Source organism: Carcharhinus amblyrhynchos, chromosome 29, assembly GCF_965287045.1.
Source record: "Carcharhinus amblyrhynchos chromosome 29, sCarAmb.v2.hapA, whole genome shotgun sequence".
Classification (NCBI taxonomy): domain Eukaryota; kingdom Metazoa; phylum Chordata; class Chondrichthyes; order Carcharhiniformes; family Carcharhinidae; genus Carcharhinus; species Carcharhinus amblyrhynchos.
This window is the reverse complement of record NC_137352.1, coordinates 11,145,689-11,167,971: the sequence shown is the minus strand read 5'-3', so window position 1 is coordinate 11,167,971 and position 22,283 is coordinate 11,145,689. Positions and strand designations below refer to the sequence as shown.

The window sequence follows — 22,283 nt, the reverse complement described above, 5'->3', positions numbered from 1 at the left end:
GGTGGGGGAGTAGGCCATTCAGCCCTTCGAGCCTGTACCCCCATTCAATATGATCATGGCTGATCGTGCATTTCAAAAGTTTAAAGCTTATTTATTAGTCGCAAGTAGGCTTACATTCACACTGCAATGAAGTTAGTGTGAAAATCCCCTAGAGGCCACACTCCGGCCCCTGTTCGGGTACACCAAGGGAGAATTTAGCAAGGCTGTGAATGCACCTAACCAGCACGTCTTTGGACTGTGGGAGGAAACCGGAGCACCTGCAGGAAACCCACGCAGACACGGGGAGAATGTGCCGACTCTGCTCAGATAGTGACCCAAGCTGGGATTTGAACCTGGATCCCCGGCGCTGTGAGGCAGCATTGCTAACCACCGTGCCACCGTGCCATCCCTATTATCCCACAGCCACTTTCTCTCCATGCCCCTTGACCCCGTTAGCCACAAGGGCCATGCCCAGCTCCCTCTTGACCATATCTAATGAACTGGCCCCCAACAGCTTTCTGTGGTGGAGAATTCCACAGGTGAGATTGGAGCAGTTCAGAAGCTGGGAGTTCCAATCTGACCGTGAAACTAGGTTCAATTAATCTTGAGATTTATGGGTGGGGTTCCCAGAGACTGACCACAAAAGATACCAGAGTGCCTCAAAAATCCATTACCTCAGTAATCCCTTCTAGGGAAGGGGAATGTATCCCTCTTTTCCAGCCGAGCCTTTGTTATTCCAGTAACGTGTTGCTTTGACTCAAGGCGACGTCTAGGGGCCTAACAAGTAACTCACTACAGAAGGCCCACTGTCAACTCCTCAGAACAACCAGGAAAAGGCCAGGCGGTTGCCCAGATCCCTGCAATGAGTTAGTGTGGCACATTATTCCAATTCCAATCTCTTCCAGCACTTAGTGGCACACTAATTCTTCCTCAGTTTAGTTTTAAAGTTTATTTGTTAGTGTCACAAATAGGCTTACATTAACACTGCAATGAAGTTACTGTGAAAACCCCCAAGTCGCCACACTCTGGTGCCTGTTTGGATACATTGAGGGAGAATTTAGCATGGCCAATGCACCTAACCAACACAAGTGTCAGATTGTGGGAGGAAGCCCATGCAGACATGGGGAGAATGTGCAGACTCAGCACAGACAGTGACCCAAGCTGGGAATTGAACCTGAGTCTCTGGCGTTGTGAGGCAGTCGTACTAACCACTGTGCCACCGTGTTGCCATGTACCCGAACGGGTGCTGGAGTGTGGCCACTACCAGATTCGCATAGTAGCTTCATTGCATTGTTAATGTAAGCATACTTGTGACACTAATAAATAAACTTTTGAATCCAGACCCTTCTGGATGAGGGCTTCACAGAGCCTCTTAGTGAACGTTGCTGGGCACTTCAAACACAAAGTACGCTGCTTCTTCAGCAGACTCGGCTCTGCAAAACCCTCACGACTCAGGAGGTTGCGAGTAACTGAGTGCGACTGTTAGAAGGCAGGGTGGGGGGAGGGAAAAAGGATCAAAATCGTTTTCAAAAATTGGTATTTTGGGAGGAATATAAATTGAGAATTGAGTTCATGTGAACTGTCATTACTGGAGCTTCAAGGAAGGGTATTAATGATTGTATTCAAATCTCATACTAGATCCACTTAATGTGGGAACCAATCAGGAATTCAATTTTAGACTTTGGCCAGAGTTTTATATTCCCCATCTCTACAGCGGGTTTGGAGGGTGGGTGTTGGGGGACGCATGCTACTGCAGGATGGGATTCTCTCCAAGGGAACCACCCGCAGTGATCTTATACTGGGGTGAGCAAGGCCTTGGACAGTGCTCATGCCCCAATTAGTGGCCAATTAAAGGTTGTTCCAAGCTCAGCTCAATTTTTAGTAGGACTGGGGGAAACACAAAATAAAGAAGGTTTCATCATGCACAGGAAGTTCTCCACTGACTGTGGCCCCTTCCCTTAAAGCTCAGTGACCTCTTAAACTCCTGCCCCAACTCCCGGCCTATCACCAGAGACCTTGTTCGCCCCACAACCCCTCCTACAACTTCTCAGGCTTTCCCTACTCTCCCCCATCCTGGGACTCCTCATACTTAGCTGGGTCTCCAGTTCCCTGCACTTTCAGGAGTTAGTCTCAGGCAGTTTTGTGCAGTTACTCTTCCTGCCACTGGAGCGCTGTTGCTACACAGACTGGAGAGATTGGCTGGCAGTTCTCCAAGGTGGGACCCGCTCCCGACTAAGGGGCAGAACTCTCACTAAATGCCAATCAACACTTGTTAGCATTTAAATTGGCAGCAGGGCAGTCGGAGTTGCTTTCTGCACAGACTCTTCAGATGGTGGCCCAGTGGTTAGCACTGCTACTTTACAATGTCAGGGACCAGGTTCGATTCCCCGTTTGGATGGCTGTCTTTGTAGAGTTTGCACATTCTGTCCGTGTCTGCGTGGGGTTCCTCTGGGTGCTCCGATTTCCTCCCACACTCCAAAGATGTGCAGGTTGGGTGAATTAGCTGTGGTAAATGAACGGGGTTACAGGAATAGGGCAGAGGGGTGGGCCTAGGTAAAAATGCTCTTTTGGAAAGTTGGTGCAGACTTGATGGGCCAAATGGCCTCCTCCTGCACTGTAGGGATGCTATGGAGTCCTGGCCATCCTAAAAATTCAGGCCTTTGTTTCTTCAAGCTTGGGTTTACTTCGCTGGTAAGTACTTGAGGGGCAGCAGCAGAGTGGTAATGTTACTGGATGTGTAATCCAGAAGGGAGGTGTCTAGTACTCTGGAGACTGGAGTCATATCCCACTGCAACAGCTACAGAAATTTAAATTTAATTAATCTGGAATGCAATGCATGTCTCATTAACGGTGATCATGGAACTACAGGACGGTTACCAAAAACCCAACCGGTTGCTGAAGCTCTTCAGGCAAGGAAATTGGCCATCCTTATCTGGTTAGGCTGGGGTTTCCCACCTACTCCCAACGTTGGCATCCCCCTGCCCGCCGGACGCCAAGGGACCTTCAGCTAGTCCACCGCCTACCCAGTGGTGGGACTCACCACAGAGGGGCCAACACCCCGGCCCTAGTGCGTGATTCCTGACCCCCAGACCCAAAGCAATGTGACTAACTCTTAGCCACCCACTGGAATGGTCCCCTAGGCAGTTGTAAGTGGCTCCCCAGCACCACTGGTGGAGATCAGTGCGGAATGAGTGATAAATTGCCCTGTCAGTGATGCCCACCTCCCAAAAATAATTTCTTTCTAAAAAAAAATTCTAAGATGCTGGCGGTAGCAGTGCCTGGTAGGGGGTATTGAACTTTATAAGGTGGTGAGAGATATGGACAGGGTGAGTAGGGTGCAGCCATTCCCCTTGGTTGAGGGGTCAGTCACGGGGTGGGGGCATAGTTTTAGGGTAAGGGGCAAGAAATTCAGAGGGAATCTGAGAAAAAAAGCTCTACTTTGCTCAGAGGGTGGTGGGATTCTGGGGAGGTTGAGGAGGACAGAAACCTCACAACCTTGCAAAAATATTTGGATGAGCATTTGAAATATAATATTCAAGGAAACGCGACAAGTGTAGGTAAAAAGGATTAGCATGCCTTTAATGGTAGATATTGTCAGTACTGGCTTGGTGGGCCAAAGGACCTCTTCTGCTCCAAATCATATCATTCGTACGGCACAGAAGGAGGTCATTCGGCCCATCGAGCCTGCACTGACAACAATCCCACACAGGCCCCATCCTAAGAACCCTGCTAATTCCCCCCCTGACAGTTAAGGGCAATTTAGCATGGTCAATCCACCTAACCTGCACATCTGCACTGCATGACTCTGACTCTATGACTCTATTGGGGTGGCATGGTGGCACTGTTGCCTCATAGTGCCAGGGACCCGGGTTCAAAACCTGGCTTGGGTCACTGCCTGTGTGGAGTCTGCACTTTCTCCCTGTGTCTGAGTAGGTTTCCTCTGGGTGCTCCGGTTTCCCCCCACATGCCAAAGGTGGGCTAGTTAGGTGGATTGGCCGTGTTAAATTGACCCATGTCAGGGCATTAGCAGGGTAAATATGTGGGGTTACAGGGATAGGGCGGGATTGCTGTTTGTGCAGGCTCGATGGGCCGAATGCCGCCCTGCTGTACTGTAGGGATTCTATGATTACGATCTAATATGTTGCATTGTATAAAAGTCTGAAGTGTGTTTTGCTCTCTGGAGTATTTCAGTGCCAGTGCAGTCAGCAGGCTAAAAGCATTGTTGTGACAACATATCTCAAAATGTAGAGTACGCTTTACAAGAAAACCAAACAAGTGAAGTAATTTTTATTGCATTCCTTCATTCAGCGAAATTGGCCAATTATCTGGACGGCTGGACTTTTCCCAGAAAGAGTTACATTGGCAGAGAAATATTCAAAACAGTAAAAAGGAGTGGATTGGCACATCCTATTTAAATTGTTTCATAATCCTTCCAAAGTGTGTCATTAAAGTCCCATTTCTGCGCTAATTTGATGTGCTTTCCTCTTTGTAACCCTGGCTGCAGGCTGCGCTACAGCATGGAGTGATGGCCGGACGCCGGGGTTTTGGGAGTATCTTTGTGGTGGCCAGCGGGAACGGAGGCCAGTACGAGGACAACTGCAACTACGACGGCTACGCCAACTCCATCTACACCGTCACCATCGGTAAGCGTTAATTCAAAGGCCCCTGCAGGAAGGAGGCTGGGGGGGTGGGGCAGCGGGGGCGGGGGGACAGAATTGAATAAGAAAATTGAATAAGAAGATTGAAGAAGAAGAAAAGCATTTTACTTGGAGACCCTGTCGCGATTATATTTTGCTAACTGGTCTCTGCAAACTGACCTGGTTCAAAGAGGATTTGTTTCCTTTATTCTGTACAGTAATTCTAGACTGCATGTGCTGAAGGTATTGTATCGCGGAGTGATTTACATGAAGTGGACTGCTGATCTTTCTGGTCTAAAGGACAAGTTGCAAATAAGGTCTGCACTTAGCCCATGGCTGCAGACAATGTCTGTTTTGGTTCCATTTTGGACTCATTCCGCTCTGAGGAAATGAAAGGTCCTGTTAATTTTTTTTTCCCCCTGACTTGGCAGATAATCTAGCAGAATACCAAGATGCTGCAGTACAGTACACACTTCATACACTTCAAACAATTGCATTGTTTGATGACATTTTCATGACCCTAGCAGACTCGGAGCATTAGTGTTCCTCTGGGATGTTGCGCCAACTCCCAAACTCTCAACTTTCAACCCTGGAGCTATTTTTCCACCCTCTTTCTTCAAAGGAGCTCATTAGCTTAAATAGTATTGTTTGATTTATTCCTTATTACTCAGTGGAGAATCTCAATGAGAGATGGGCAATAAATGCTGGCCCAGTCAGCGATGGCTACATCCCTTGAACAAATAAATATTCTTTGTTGGAGAATACAAACAATTGCTGTCTGTAGTGCTTGCTTGAAGGCTAAGTGAGTGGGTAAATAATGACTAGTAGAATTTGGTGCAGAGAAGTGAGAGATCCTCCACTTTGGGTTTAACAAAGAGATGTTGGAATATTTTCTAACTGCTGATTGACTAGAAATTGTGCAGGAACAAAGATAGTTGTGCATCGGTTGTGATGGTATGTGTAACCTTCTATATTTTTGTGCATTCTGCGTAGGTTAGGGTAAAGCTGTGTCTCTCTGTGTGTCCAGGGTAAAGAGAGATTGTTGGAATCAGATTATCTCTGGAGCCTAAGGGATGGAAAATTTAAAGATGTTAAGTTTTGTGTTGAGCGCATGTTAACTTGTAAGTAAACGGAGTAGATCTGAAAATTGTATTTGTTTAAGTTTAAAGTTTATTTATTAGTATCACATGTAGGCTGACATGAAGTTACCGTGAAAATCCTCCAGTTGCCACACCCTGGCACCTGTTTGGGTCCACTGAGGGAGAACTCAGCATGGCTAATGCACCTAACCAGCACGTCTTTCAACAGTGGGAGGAAACCAGAACACTCGGAGGAAACCCACGCAGACATGGGGAGAACGTGCAGACTCCGCACGGACAGGCTGGCAATCGAACCCCGGTCCCTGGCGCTGTGAGGCAGCAGTGCTAACCGTTGTGCCACCCCATCTTCTTTTAAGATGGATGACATTTTTATTATTCTTTAAGCCAGTTGAGATCAGTCCTTTATTGAATGCGCTAGTCTAACTGTCTATAAATCTCTTGCACTTCTCGACATTTTCCTTGAACGTACAAGTGAGTATTTAAACATGGTGAAGTAGCCACTGGGAATAAGCCATAGCAAAGGGAATGGTTACTTTTAACTTTTTACATTATAAATCTCGAGCCAAAGCGTCCTGAAGTAATTCACTGAGACATCTAACCCTTTTGTGGCAATTGTGAATTGACAAACCTGCTGCCAGCTGAGATGTAGATGAAGTGAAGTTAAGTGATTTGTGTGAAGGGTGACCTGTCCATGTCCTCATTCAGCTTGTTGTTCAGTGTTAGTGATTAGAGAAGTGAGTCTTTCTGTTCAGGAGGGACTTTCAGACCAAAAGAGGGGAAAAAGAGAATATAAATGCTGGAAATGTGAAATTTAAGAACAGGATATGCTACAGGTGCACAGCGTCTGAAAGGGCAAAGGAGGCTCATGATTCAAATGGGAACTTGCATCAGAGCAACTATGGAATCCCACACAAAATGTAAGCCTACCTTCTTTCTCTGTCTTCCCTCTCTCTCTACCTTCCCTCTCTCTCTCTTGGCCTTCCCTCTCTCTCTGCTCGCTCCCTCTCTCTACCTTCCCTCTCTCCCTCTCTACCTTCGCTCGCTCTCTCTCTCTCTCTCTCTCTCTCTCTCTCTGCCTTCCCCCTCTCCTTCTGTCTGCCTCTCTCATTCTCTTTCTCGCCCCTGCTCTCCTTCTCTCTCTCTCTCTCTCTGCCTGTCTCTCAGATGCTGACTGACCAGTATATTTGCAGCGTTCTCTGTTTTTATTTTATTTTATGCCCTGCAGAGTTAGATGCCTTGCCTTGCACCCTCTCCAAGATGGAAGCCCTGTCATACACACTGTTGCAAAGAATCTTTAAAAGTTCGTATGGGCAGGATCAGAATAAAACTGTTTTTTCCACTGTGTTGTGCTCCTGCCACATTATCAGTGAAGAAGTAAGATCAGGGGAAAGGCTACAGCCTCGGAAAGGGGAGCTTAACTCATGCCAAATGGAAGAAAACGTGTTTCCTTCATTGCCCTTTCAGCACCCTCTCCCTATCCATGTTGATGCCGCAGTGTATGTGTGTACGCTTAGATCATTATCGTCCCTCACTTATCCACTGAATAGATTCGGCCCTCGAGTCACACTCATCAGCAGCTGTATTCCATCTGCGCTCCCTGGAGACCATCTCACCCGAACGACACATTTCCGCAGAATATCCTTTGGCTCAGCTCATGACAGGCATGTTGACATGAACTCCCCAAAGATTCCTTTATCTGTTCCCTTTAATAAATGGTCTGATTGGCTCTGTCAAAACTGAAGGAGTAGCAATACAATTGTCCAATTCGCAGTCGCTGCTCAAATTCTGTCTTCGGCTTTCTGCCCTCTCCCAGACACAGCCCCTTGGAAATGTGCCTTCACTGTTCTCCCCTCTGCTGCAGCTTTGCTTTGTTTACAGCTCTGTGTTTCTGGCCCTCGTCTTCTGTTTGTAACTTCCTTCCAGCTGATACTGCTTCCAGATCAGAGGTTGCCAGCTCACATGGACCAGTATTAATATTCAAGCAAATTACGATTGATTCAAACACTTGCAAATATTCTACAAAAGCAATTATGATGGTAAGATTATGGCCGGAATTTTCCAGCCGTTCCCACTGGTGGGACTTCCCGGTCGCAGCAAAGGTCACTCCGTCATCATGGGCTCCCTGTTGACAGCAACTTGACCATTAGATCCCACTGCTGGCCAATGGTGGGCCACCTTCACTGCCGTGAAACCATGGCAGGGGTGGACGGGGGGGGATGGAATGGGTCTCTAGCTGGAACTGCTCTCCTGATGGGGCAGCTAAAAGCACAGCCATTAATGATGGAGCCATCTAAGATCTGAACTGGAGAAGGGCTCAGACCTTGGAAGGCAATGGGGCTAGAGGAAGTTATAGAGTTAGCGGGATCACAGTTCATTTTGACCTGAATGTAAATATTCCCGATCATCAAGCTATTGCCATTAAAACTTGCATTTTTATACAAACAGCTATATTAATAGATTCAGTCCTGAAAGCTGCCAACAACCAGCGATCCTCCTATATACAAAATGATCTATAGCACTTTCTAGAATATGATGTATTGTAATTTCATTCCTGGTGTTGAACTGGTATATTTCTTGCTACATAGCTAAACCATAAGATATAGGAGCAGAACTTGGCCATTCGGCCCAACGAGTCTGCTCTGCCATTCTATCATGGCTGATATGATTCTCATTCCCATTCTCCTGCTTTCTCCCCGTATTGGTCAAGGAACTATCTGCCTCCGTCTTAGAGATACTCAATGACCTGGCCTCCACAGCCCTCTGTGGCAATGTGTTCCACAGATTCACCACCCTCTGGCTGCATAATTCCTCCTCATCTCAGTTTTAAAGGATCATCCCTTCACTCTGAGGTTGTGCCCTCGAGTTCTAGTCTCTACCACTAGTGGAAACATTCTTTCCACGTCCACTCTATCTAGGCCTCTCCATATTCTGTATGTTTCAATTAGATTTCCCCACCCTCATCCTTCTAAACTTCTCTGAGTATAGACACAGACTTCTCAACTGCTCCTCATATGACAAACCTTTCATTCCTGGGATCATTCTTATGAACCTCCTCTGGATCCTGTCCAAGACCACCACATTCTTCCTTAGGTACAAGCCCAAAACTGCTCACAATATTCCAAACGGGGGCTGACCAGAATCTTATACAGCCTCAGCAGTACATCCCTGCTCTTGTATTCTAGCCCTCTAGAAATAAATGCTAACATTGAACTTGCCATCCTAATTGTCAACTGAACCTGCATATTAACCTTCAAAGACTGCTTTGTGGCTTTAATAGTGTCTCCCTCTATTCTGTCTCTACCCAGGAGCAGTAGATGAAGAAGGACGCATGCCATTCTACGCAGAGGAATGTGCCTCCATGTTAGCAGTCACCTTCAGCAGTGGCGACAAAATGATGAGAAGCATTGTAAGTTTGCACATTGATGTGCTTGGTATTTATTTAAAGCTGAGATTGGGGGTGGGGAGGGGGGGGCGGGGTAATGTTCCAGTTAAATTCATTCATGGATGAGCAGTCAGTGTCATTATGAATAAGATTTTCTCACATAAAAAAGAATAATTGTGAGTGTTTTACAAGTTTCCAGCATTGCAGTGTGGCTTTGGTCTTGATGAAGGTGTATCAGTAGATATGATACATTTGCATTTTCAAAAGGCATTTGATAAGGTGCCACAGGCTAATAAGCATGATATGCACTCGAGGATTTGGGGAGTATTATTGTACAGACCACATCATGGATACAAAATTGTCTGTATAGTAGGAAGCAGAGAATAATGGGCAATGGATATTTTCTGGACTGGAGGAAGGTTTGTAATGGTGTTCCCCAGGGGTTGTAACGGCCCCCGTGCTTTTTCCTGATTTTTATTAACGATCTAAATCTTGGTGTGACAATGGAGAGAGAGAGAGAACAAGGAAAGATAATACAAAATAAGAGGTAAAATTCTTAAAGGGGTGCAGGAGCAGAGGGAGCTGGGTGTAACTGTGCAGAGATCATTGAAAGTTGCAGGCCAGGTGGAGAGAGCAGTTAATAAAGCAGATAGTATTTTGGGATTTATTAATGGGGCATAGAGTACAAGAGCAAGGAGGGTTTGCTGAACTTACACAAGACAGCTGGAGTATTGAGTGCAGTTCTGAATGCCACACTACAGGAAGGATGTGGATGAACTGGAGGGAGTGCAGAAGAGGTTTACCAGAATAGTTCCGGGGTGAATAGCTACAGTTATGAGATAGATTGGAGAGGGCGGGACTGTTCTCCTTGGAGAGAAGAAGGCTAAGAGGAAATTTGATGGAGAAATTCAAAACCATAAGTGGACTAGACAGAGTAGGCAGGGAGAAACTGGCCCCATTTGTTAAAGGATCAAGAACGAGAGGGCACAGGTTTACCGTGATTTGCACAAGAAGCAAATGTGATGTGAGAAAAAGCATTTTCACCCAGCGAGTGGTTGTGGTTTGGAATGCAGTGTCTGGAAGTGTAGTGGAGGCAGGTACAGTCGAGTCATTCAAGAGGGAATTAGATGATGGTTTGGTTGGGGCCTGGGGTGCACTGTCTGGAATGTGGTCGAGATAAGTTCAACTAAGCCATTCAAGGGGGCATCAGATGATTATTTGAATAGAAACAATTACAGCGGTGTGGGGGAAAAGGCGCCGAATGGCACTAAGGCATGATGCTCACTTGGTGAGCTGGTGCAGACATAATGGGCCTCCTGCGATTATAACAATGCCTTAATTCTGTTATATGTGATTCTGGGCAGTGTACTAAATTGACCTTGGCTGATGAGTTAGGAGGTAAAAGAAGAGGTGATGCCTAGAAGGATGTTGTAGGAAGGAGAGGGATAGTCGGAGTGACTGAGGCATTGGACCAGAATACTACAGAGGGAATAGTCCCATTCAGAATGCTGATGAGGAGGGGACGGAAAGGTGTATTTGGTGGAGGCGTCATAAAGGAGTTGGTGGAGTTTGTACACGATTATCTGTGGAATCCGAAAGTCAATGAGTTGGCAGGTCAGGGCCAGCGGAACCCTATTGTGGTTCCGGCAGGGCTGAGAGCAAGGTGTATGTGAAATGCATAGAGATTTCCCAGAGTTGCTGGGACAAGTGGAGGTGGAAGCAAAGTGGACGACCGTTCTGAAGTGGACAAACAATGTAACGAGGCAGGAAGCAGGTGATGTGGCCAATTGCCACAGAGGGCCCTGGGAGAAAAAGGGCCCGAAACGTTACGGCAGACTGGAAGGGATTTGGAGAGAAGTGAGCATGGAGCTTGCAACAACACATCTGAGGAATCTCAAAGAGAAAAAGAGATTGTGTGTGGCACAATTGAAAGGTGCAGAGTAAGAAAGGGGTGATGACAGCTTTGAAACATAAAGGCATAGTTGCAATAATACTTCCTTACAAGGCATTGGTGAGGCCTGGAGTATTGTGCACAGTTTTGGTCCCCTTATTTGAGGAAAGATGTAGTGGCATTGGAGGCAATTCAGAGGCAGTTCACTAGATTGATTCCAGAGATGAGGGATTTGTCGGATGGAGAGAGTTTAAACAGTTTAAGCCTATACTCTCTGGAATTTAGAACAATGAGGGGAGATCAAATTGAGGTATCCAAGATGATGAAAGATACAGAGAAAGTAAATGTGGAGCAGATGCTTCCCCTTGTGGGACATTCTAGGACGAGAGTCTTTGTCTTAGGATAAGGAATAGCAAATTTAAAACAGCATTGCTGAGAAACTACTTCTCCCAAAGGATTGTGAATCTGTGGAATTCGCTACCCCAAAGTGCAGTGGATACTGGGACTGTGAGTAAATTTAAGGAGGAGTTAGACAGGTTTTTATTTGGTAATGGGTTGCAGGGTTATGGGGTGAAGGCAGGAAAATGGGAATGAGGAGCATATCAGCCATGATCAAATAGCAGAGCAGATTTGATGGGCCGAATGGACTAAATCTGCTCCTATATCTGATGAAAGTGAGAACAAGTCCAAAGAAAAATAGACTGTTTGTCATGTTGATGTTAAATTAACAGCAACAGTGGGGACTGGGCTAAAGAATATTGAAGCAAAATTTGTTGCAAGGAATGAAATGCAGTATCATTTAGTTTGAATAGTTGTTCTCTATAATCCATAGTTGAGAATAGACTGAACAAGATATTACTGCCTGGCATGGTTTAAATTATTAGTCTTCATCAAGGGACAGAGTGAAACATGTCTTAAAGAAACTCAAGGTATATTTAATGTTAATCTTTGGTATTGAACAACCAGGACTAAGTATGTTTTCTCATTAAAGAGAGCAATGTGTTTGAAAAGTGTGAGTATTTCTAAACATTACCGGATTTTAGTTACTGTCCAATGTAAATATTCCACTCCATAAATTGCCAGCCTGTCTAATCTGTGGGTCAAGGAACAGAGGAAAAATCTTGCCCATTTATCAATGAGGTTTAGCAATGAGAGAAATTCTTAAGATCCCAACTGTTGAAACTATAAAAGGTTTGCCTGTTTGGTTCAAACATAGCTCTTGGCTGCATTTTATTTTTAAAGCCTGTATCTTTTCCACTGCCGTGCAGACATTTCATCTCCTCCTTCCTCTTGTCTTCTCTCCCTCTCCACTCCCACACCTCCGTCTGCTCATTTAACTCTGTTCATCAATCAATCAAAGACTCTCTTCTGGTTCCTGTTCATTTAAGGTTTCCCCCTTGGAAATTTTTCTTCGTCTTGCGTTCTCTGCCTGAAGGCAGCTCTGACCCACAATATCACAGCCTCTACCATGGGCGGCACAGGGCAAATGTGCAAACTCCATGCAGATAGTGACCCAAGCCGGGAATCGAACCCAGGTCCCTAGGCACTGTGAGGCAGCGATGCTAACCACTGTGCTACCGTGCCACCTGTATCATCATACCATCAACCCGTCTATGCATCACAGATATGCGACTTTGTGGCTGTGGGGCAGGGGATTTATTTGTGTAATAGAAAAGCTATAGGATAATGATGTGAGCACACTGAGATTCAATATTTCTTCTTTATTCATTCATTGGCCATGGCCATCGCTGGTTGGCCAGCATTTCTTGCCTATCCCTAGTTGCCCATGAGAAGGTGGTGGTGAGCTGTGGTGAATATGGTGCCAACCAAGTGGGTTGCTCCCTCCTGGATGGTGTCAAGCTTTTTGAGAGTGTCTGTGCTATGAAGTTAGGTTTGAGTGTAGCTTTGTTGTTTAGATTTCAGCTGTGTCCATCGTGGGGCAGGTGCCAAGTGAAGAAAGGACGTTTACCCTGAAAGAGGGATGGGAGCGTTACATAGTCATCTTAGCCTTTTTTTTATGCCTCCCTTTAACCAAGTACAGATTCACAGTTCTGAATCATAGAATCTCTGCAGTACAGAAGGAGGCCACTCGGTCCATCGAGTCTGTACTGACAATCCCACCCAGCCCTATCCCCGTAACCCCATGCATTTACCCTGCTAGTCCCCCTGACACCTAAGGGGAATTGAGCACGGCCAATCAACCTAACCCGCACAGCTTTGGACTGTGGGAGGAAACCGGAGCACCCGGAGGCAGCCCACACAGACACGGAGAGAACGTGCAAACTCCACACTGACAGTGATCCGAGGCCAGAATTGAACCTGTGACCCTGGCACTGTGGGGCAGCAGTGCTAACCATTGTGTCACCGTGCCGCCCAAATTTTCAGGCATTTGTCCTTCATATGGGGAGTGAAACAATGCAAGAACAGAAACAGTCTGGATAATAGTCAGCGAACATTGTTAATATTGTATTGGACTGTTGGAGTTGACATTCTTCCTGAACAATGGCACCTTTGACAATGTGGCAGTCCCTCAGTGAGGCACTGAAGTGTCAACCTGTTGCTCTGAAATGAGGTTTGAACCTACCGTCTTCTGAGTTGAATTAAGAGTGGCAGCAACCGGCCGGGCTAACGGTTTGGTGCTAGGTTAAATTGAAGTAGGAAAAACAATAATTGTTTCACTGTTATATGGCCCAGACCTTGGCCTTGTTTCAGCAAAAGGATTCTGCTGTTGGTTTACTCGTGTGTAAACTGTAAAGCATTAGCTTACTCCATCTCGCACCTTTTTTTTCTCCCCCCTGTCTCATTCCTTTAGGACTTCATAATGTCCTATAAAGTTCAAGCGAAGGAAAACCTAATTAGGTAAAGGTTCCTGGAGCCTTTGGCTGAGTGCATTTCAAAGATTTACTTAACAAGCTTTTTGCGCTGCTGTCTGTTTACTATCACACGGGCGTCCATCTTGCAGAACACGGTAAATTGCAGTCAACCAGGACTTTAATTAACTGCCGGTTAAATGAGATGGAAATCCAGATCACAAACTCGTTCCAAGCACCTTTGGAAAGGGCAGTGTCTGGATTGTGTGGGATATTTTTCATTTAACACCGTATAAATCAGAATTCCAATTGGCAGGCCACCCTAAATTCTGCTTTTAACTGTCAGACCATGTTTTTTTTTCAGATTTTCAGTTTATTAGCTGTGATTTTCATTGCTGGTCTGCCCTTTGAATGTTGAAAACTTTTGTTTGACAACCAGTCTACGAGACTTCATTTTTCTTTTGGCCACACTGCAAGCCTCCATTCACTGGTGAGAGGTATGGGACCTCAGGGGAGATGATGGATTATGTTTTGTCTTCCAAGACGTAAACCTGGGTTAATCCGGAGTCCACTGAGGCAGCCAGGTGGACCTATGGATTCCAGATTTTAACCTTAGACCAGGTCAAGCTGGCTGCCCTCGATGCGGGTCGCAGTTAAGGTGCGACAATTATTTGGCAGACTAGTTTTGACAGACAGAGGTATTTCACACCCCTGACTGTGACTCAGTGACCATTGGATGTACGTTAGTGATTGAGAACCAGATAAAATTCTCTACAGTGTCTTCCCTTATGCCATTCACCATAAGCTCATAAGCTAGGCACATTACAGCCTTCTGGTTTTAACATCAAATTCAACAACTTTAGATGATTAGCTTAACCCCACTCGACCCCTTTGTTTTCATTTTATTTAATTTATAACTGTTCTCCACCTTTTATTTCTTCATTGTCTTTTTTATTTTTCTTCCCCCCCAACTCTTTCCCCCATTTTATCCCCTGTTTCCTCACCCTTTTGCTTCCCTTTTCTCAATTTTCCTTCTCTCCTACCCATTCCCCCCATCTGTTTACACTCTGATTTCAGCTTCTCTGCCGTTTGGCCATTCACACCTTCGAGCCTCTCTATGGGCTGCCATTAGCAGCCTTTCCCCTAGCTTTTGTGGCTATGATTCATCTTTCATTCCCTGCAGTATAAATATCCTCCCACTTTCTATGCCTTTTAGCTTTGACAAAGGGTCATCTGGACTCGAAACGTCAGCTCTTTTCTCTCCTCACGGATGCTGCCAGACCTGCTGAGATTTTCCAGCATTTTCTCTTTTGGCACCATAAGCCCAACCTGATAACATACAATATAAAACTGAGTGCAGTAAATATTCTGTAAATTAAGGAACAAATTGTAATTATTTATATACTGAAATGTTCATAATCGTGCAATTCTTTTATTATTTTATATTTTAATTGTTATAAACACATTACAGATTACATTTTTTTGGTCTATTGTTACATTGTCATCACAATCACTACACAGTGGTACAGTGGTTAGCACTGCTGGCTCACAGTGCCAGGGACCCAGGTGCAATTCCAGCCTCGGGTCACTGTCTGTGTGGAGTTTGCACGTTCTCTGTGTGTCTGCATAGACTTCCTCCGGGTGCTCCAGTTTCCTCCCACAGTGCAAAGTTGTGCAGATTAGGTGGATTGACCAAAGCAAATTGCCCCTTGGTGTCAAGGGGACTAGCAGGGTAAATACGTGGGATTAAAAGGGATAGGATCTGTCTGGGATTGTTGCCAGTGCAGGCTGGATGAGCCACTCGGCCTCCTTCTGTACCATAGGGATTCTAATTTGACATGTCCATCCTGAAGATTTTCCCAACAAACCATTCACCTATCTGTCTATCCATGTTCAAATAGCTGATCGATATTCAAAGCCTAGGCTTGCACAGCAAGTATAAATGCTGATAGATACTAACAGATGGAACCAGGTAAAGAGGGGAGAGGTTTGCAGAGAGGCTTAATGTGCGACCTGTATGTGTGCTGTCTCAAAATCTGCAGAGCCACCTTTGCAGTGTCACTCCAGCCATACAACAGAAAGATAATCATAAAAATCCCTACAGTGCAGGTAGAGACCCATTGAGTCTGACTAGCAACGATCCCACCCAGGCCCTATCCCCATTATCTCACATATTTACCCTGCTAATCCCCCTGACACAAAGGGGCAATTTAGCATGGCCAATCCACCTAACCCGCATATCTTTGTGGGAGGAAACCGGGGCACCTGGAGGAAACCCACGCAGACATGGAGAGAATGTGCAAATTCCACATAGACAGTGACTCGAGGCCAGAATCGAACCCGGCTCCCTAGCGCTGTGAGGCAGCAGTGCTAATCACTGTGCCACCGTGCCGCCCAATAAAATCCTACATGTAACCCTACACTTCTCCATGTCGAGTCTCCTGACTTTACCTCTCGAGGCTAGACCAACACAGAAGGGTTCTGCTTCCCATCAAGTGACCCCCTCCAAGAAATTGAGGAGTTGATTGAGTTCTGGAGTGCTGAAGGTGAAGTTCAATGGACTGCAGTTTCCATCTACAGTGTCGCTTTCTCAGTGTGGGATGCAGTTTCTAACTCCGTGGAGAGGATCGGCTCCACAATGCCCCAGTCAGCTTGATGATTTGAGTTTTAGACTCAGGGCAGAGTCGATGTTTGACCCCATTTGGAAGCTGCAGTAAATGATGGAGTTGGATGTATTTATTTTGTTGGTTTCCACATGGGAATTTGCCGGAGTATTTTCAGTCCTGGTTACGTGCCGATGCCAACCTCTGCATTAACCCCTGAGTAGAACGAAATATGTTTTTTATTAAACCTTTTCATTTAAATAAAAGCCACAGGAGACAGTTTGCTTTGTATCATGTCCCATTTACAAGGCTATTGTCACTCTGTTAGTGATGGTCCAATCAAGGCAATCACCACCCTGATGCTTCAAGTTGTCGATGTTTTTAATACCGGAATCCTTGACGTGGTGCTGACTTGTTGCTGATATTTTCAGTAATTCGGTGTTATAACTTTGGATGCTTTGCAAAGAAATTTCTATAGCACCCAATTACATTTGGTGATCTGTCACTCTCTCTGCTTCTGTCTCCTTTTTTTCTCCCTCTCTTTCTCATTCTCTTTCTCTCTCTCATTCTGTGTGTGTGTCTCTCTCTCGTTCTCTTTCTCTCTCTCGTTCTCTTTCTCTCTCTCGTTCTCTTTCTCTCTCTCGTTTTCTTTCTCTCTCTCGTTTTCTTTCTCTCTCTCGTTCTCTTTCTCTCTCTCGTTCTCTTTCTCTCTCTCGTTCTTTTTCTCTCTCTCGTTCTTTTTCTCTCTCTCGTTCTTTTTCTCTCTCTCGTTCTTTTTCTCTCTCTCGTTCTCTTTCTCTCTCTCGTTCTCTTTCTCTCTCTCGTTCTCTTTCTCTCTCTCGTTCTCTTTCTCTCTCTCGTTCTCTTCTTCTCTCTCTTTTCCCCCCTCCCTCTTGTTCCCTCTCCCTCTTGTTCCCTCTCCCTCTTGTTCCCTCTCCCTCTTGTTCTCTCTCCCTCCCTCTCTTTCTTTTTTTTTCTCTCCCTCCCTCTCTTTTTTCTTTTTCCCTCCCTCTCTTTTTTTCTCTCCCTCCCTCTCTTTCTTTCTCTCCCTCCCTCTCTTTCTCTCCCTCCCTCTCTTTCTTTCTCTCCCTCCCTCTCTTTCTTTTATGTCTTGCTCTCTCTCTCTCTCTCTCTCTCTCTCCCCCTTCCTGTGTCTCTCTCTCTCTCTCCCTCCCCCTTCCTGTCTCTCTCTCTCTCTCTCTCCCCCCCCCCTTCCTGTGTCTCTCTCTCTCTCCCCTTCCTGTGTCTCTCTCTCTCTCTCCCCCTTCCTGTCTCTCTCTCTCTCTCCCCTTCCTGTGTCTCTCTCTCTCTCCCCCTTCCTGTCTCTCTCTCTCTCTCCCCTTCCTGTGTCTCTCTCTCTCTCCCCCTTCCTGTCTCTCTCTCTCTCTCCCCTTCCTGTGTCTCTCTCTCTCTCCCCCTTCCTGTGTGTCTCTCTCTCTCTCCCCCTTCCTGTCTCTCTCTCTCTCTCCCCTTCCTGTGTCTCTCTCTCTCTCCCCCTTCCTGTCTCTCTCTCTCTCTCCCCTTCCTGTCTCTCTCTCTCTCTCCCCCTTCCTGTCTCTCTCTCTCTCTCCCCTTCCTGTGTCTCTCTCTCTCTCCCCCTTCCTGTCTCTCTCTCTCTCTCTCCCCCTTCCTGTCTCTCTCTCTCTCTCTCTCCCCCTTCCTGTCTCTCTCTCTCTCTCTCTCCCCCTTCCTCTCTCTCTCTCTCTCTCTCTCCCCTTCCTGTCTCTCTCTCTCTCTCCCCCTTCCTGTCTCTCTCTCTCTCTCCCCTTCCTGTGTCTCTCTCTCTCTCCCCCTTCCTGTCTCTCTCTCTCTCTCTCCCCCTTCCTGTCTCTCTCTCTCTCTCTCTCCCCCTTCCTGTCTCTCTCTCTCTCTCTCTCCCCCTTCCTCTCTCTCTCTCTCTCTCTCTCCCCCTTCCTGTCTCTCTCTCTCTCTCTCTCCCCCTTCCTGTCTCTCTCTCTCTCTCTCTCTCTCTCTCTCTCTCCCCCTTCCTGTGTGTCTCTCTCTCTCTCCCCCTTCCTGTGTCTCTCTCTCTCTCTCTCCCCCTTCCTGTGTCTCTCTCTCTCTCTCTCTCTCCCCCTTCCTGTGTCTCTCTCTCTCTCCCCCTTCCTGTGTGTCTCTCTCTCTCTCTCTTTCTCCCTTTTTATTTCTAGGTGTGTGCTTGTCTGTGGACAGCGTAAAGGGAGGGATAGAGTATAGGAGCGAAACAAAAGGACAGTAAATCTTTTTTTTGAAATGCCATTCCAGCCATTTGTAAAGGCACGAGTACAATTTCAGTATCACCATTTGTGGTTGTACTGCATTCCTGACTCCCAGTGACATTAACCAAGTTTGAATTTTTAAAGCATCACGAACAAGCCAAACTCGAGGTTTCACATTTGCAGCCGTTTAGCTGCAGCTTTCTGGGAAATATCCAATGGCAGGGTATCGAATGCATTTCTAATTTTACTGCCTGATGGTTCATTATGTAGACCATGCATGCTAGAACTATTATATTAATGAAAATATTTTTACAACTTATTCCACTTGGGCATTAGTGCAGAGGTTGGCACGTAACCAGGATTGAAAATAATTTATCCCTTCGCCTCTGTGCCCGAACCGCCATTCACTCTTCTGTGGCTTCACCTGCCTCAGGTCGATTTGAGGTTCAAATCTCAGCTTAGACTTGGTAGAAAGGATTCACTTTGCAATGCCCGAGTCAGTTTGCTCATTTGTTCAGCGGAATTCGGGGTATGTGGGGGAGGAGGGTGGGTAGGAGATGGAGTGGACATTTGACCCCATTTGGAATCTGCAGTAAATTATAGAATTGGATGTATTTTTGATTTGATTTATTATTGTTACAGGGGTTAGCATACAGTGAAAAGTATTGAGTGGTATACAGACAAAGCACACTGTTCATAGAGAAGGAAAAAAGGAAATGTAGTGTTACAGTCATAGCCAGGGTGTAGAGAAAGATCAACTTAATGCGAGGTAGCCCCATTCAAAAGTTTGGTGGCAGCAGGGGAAAAGCTGTTCTCAAGACGGTTGGTGACCTCAGACTTCTGTATATTTTTCCCGACGGAAGAAGGTGGAAGAGAGAATGTCTGGGGTGCATGGGGTCCTTAATTATGTTGGCTGCTTTTCCAAGGCAGCGGAAAGTATAGACAGTCAATGGATGGGGGACTGGTTTGCATGATGGATTGGGCTACATTCACAATCTTTTGTAGTTTCTTGCGGCATTGAGCAGAGCAGGAGCAATACTAAGCTTACCAGGTGCACCAAGTATTTATATTTTTTGGCTTGCACATGGGAATTTGCCAGAGTATTTTCAGTTCTGGTCATGTGTTGATGTCAACCTCTGCACTTACAATCTAGAATCCCTACAGTACAGAAGGAGGTCTTTCAGCCCACCGACTCTGCACCGACCACAATCTCACGCAGGCCCTATCCCGACATCCCTACATATTTACCCACTAATCCCGCTAACTTATGCATCTCAGGACACTAAGGGCAATTTTAGCACGGCCAATCAACCTAACTCGCACATCTTTGGACTGTGGGAGGAAACCGAAGCACCCAGAGGAAACCCATGCAGACATGAGGAGAATGTGCAAACTCCACACAGACAGTGACCCGAGCTGGGAATCGAACCCAGGTCTCTGGAGCTGTGAAGCAGCAGTGCTAACCACTGTGCTACCGTGCACTAACCCCTCAGTCGAACAAAATACAAAAACCTTTGAATTAAAGTAATGGCTGTGACGTGCGCAGGCTACGTAATTAGCCCACAAAAATTACTGAACAGAAATATGACATTTTGCCACACCCTCAGAGCATTTCATGACCACCTAATTGCATATTTTGAAATGTTCTTAGCATTGTTATTGCCAACAAAGCTGCCAGCCAATCTGCAAACCCGATAGCCCTCACAGTAGCAAGTGAGACTAGTTAATCTGCCTTCCTTACATTAGGTGAGGGGCAGATGTTTGCCGGGGCACTGAGACAACACAACTGCTCTTCAAACACCAGTCGTTTGACAGGTCTTAGTTTTTGCACCACAGTGCTCCCCTGACAACGTAACACTTCCTCCAGTACTGAGACTTACTGAGACTGTGTGCCAATTCAGCCAAGCCAAACCTCCAATAAATCATGTCAGGAACCTTTAAAAGTAACTTGATGATATTTACCTTCCCAGTCCCAACAGGCTGGAATGTACCAGTCTGGGCCCCTAGCCTGGGCTACATTGGTTTCCCACTCACTTGACTTGTGGGAGGCTGGGGTTGGGAGGGTTGTGGGTTTGGAGAATGGGGGTGGTGAGTGCTATTTCCTGTTCTGGTTTGGTTCCACCATGATGAGATGCGAATTTGGAATTCATCATACATGAATCATACAAAATCCATTTGATGCTCTTGGACATGTATTGACATTTGAACATGGTGTGCCACCATCTTGCCCATATTCCCTCATTAAAAACTCACTAATATTGTTATAATGACTTTTTTAAGCACATGGAGAAGTCCATTCAGCCCAGTGAATCCATGCTAGCTCTTTGTGGAACAATACCATTCCCCCCCACCCCCGGCCCTATCCCAAGCCTCACAAGTTTATTTTTCACAAGGATGACACGGTGGCACAGTGTTTAGCACTGCAGCCTCACAGCGTCAGAGACCTGAGTTCGATTCCAGCCTTGGGTGATTAGAGTTTGCACGTTCTCCCTGTGTGTGCTCCAGTTTCCCCCCACACTCCAAAGATGCACAAGTCAGGGGGATTGGCCATGCTAGATTGCCCCTGAGTGTCCAGAGATTTCTAAGTTAGATGGATTAGGCTTGGGAAATGTAGGAAGGTTGCAGAGATAGGATAGGAGGGTAAGATTTTCTGTGGAAGAGTCGGTGTAGACGCGATGGGCCGAATGGCCTCTTCCGCACTGCAGGGATTCTGTGAAATTCCGATCTTCTTTTGGAATCTTCATTTGTCTCTGTTTCCACACATTGTAGGTAAGAAGTTTCCCCCACTCCCAATCATTGCTATATTGTCTCTGCAGCTGGATTTTGCATGGCAAAACCCAAAGCTCTAACCCAAAGAGCCAGGGTTTTGCTTTGGAGTAATCACTCGATCGTGTTATCACTATGGGACAGAGTGAGGATTCTTATCAATGAACATGCCGCATGGTTACATTTTCTCATCTTTAGGCAAGCTTTGGGGCAGCAACCTGAAACTTCAAAAAAAAATTGAACATAAGATTCGAGATGTCTCCAAGGTTAGATTTATCCTGGAGTCTGGTTTCCTCTTGGTGTTTTATGACACATTCCTTTCTCAAGTCAAAGGTGACCTTCAGCTTATATTTGCAAATATAATCATTAAAAAAAAGGACGTTTCCCCCTCCACCCTGCAAGATAACCTCAGTTATCTTGTCAAACACCTTCAGCCCCTAATCTGAACTGCAGCTGAGAAGTTAGATCTGTTCTCTTGGACTCTCGGAGGTCATTGAGTGTCTTTAAGACAGAGATAGATAGGTTCTTGATTGATGAGGGGATCAGAGGTTACGGGGAAAAGGCAGGAGAATGGGGATGAGAAATTGTCCACAAGTCCCTGAAATCCTTGGTACTTAAACAGTTCCCTGTTCTTTGTATGTTGGCAGCATCATTGGTTGTGGCATCATTAAGGGCACAAGAAATAGTAGACCATACTGCCCCTCAAGTATGCTCTGTCATTCGATGCAATCTCACTTGATCTCTTCCCTCAGCTCCTCCTGACAACCCACTCCCCTGATTTTCTGAGAGTTCAAACACTTGTCCATCTCCGCCGTCAGTACATTCAACAGTGGAGGCCATTAGGCTTGCAGGGCAAAATGGCCTCCTCCTGCTCCTATCTTCTATGGAGCATCCGCAACCCTCAGAGTGGGGAGAGA

General features: G+C 46.0%; 1 protein-coding gene across 2 annotated transcripts in view; it reads left to right on the top strand.

Annotated features, from left to right (window-relative positions):
* Window positions 1–22,283, top strand: part of pcsk7 (proprotein convertase subtilisin/kexin type 7) — a 234,248-nt gene that overhangs the window by 70,103 nt on the left and 141,862 nt on the right. For both annotated transcript variants that reach the window (XM_080214647.1, XM_080214648.1), the window contains exons 7-8: window positions 4,484–4,622; window positions 9,022–9,122. In XM_080214647.1, coding sequence (XP_080070773.1) covers window positions 4,484–4,622; window positions 9,022–9,122 — 240 coding nt within the window. The remainder of the gene's footprint in view (window positions 1–4,483; window positions 4,623–9,021; window positions 9,123–22,283) is intronic.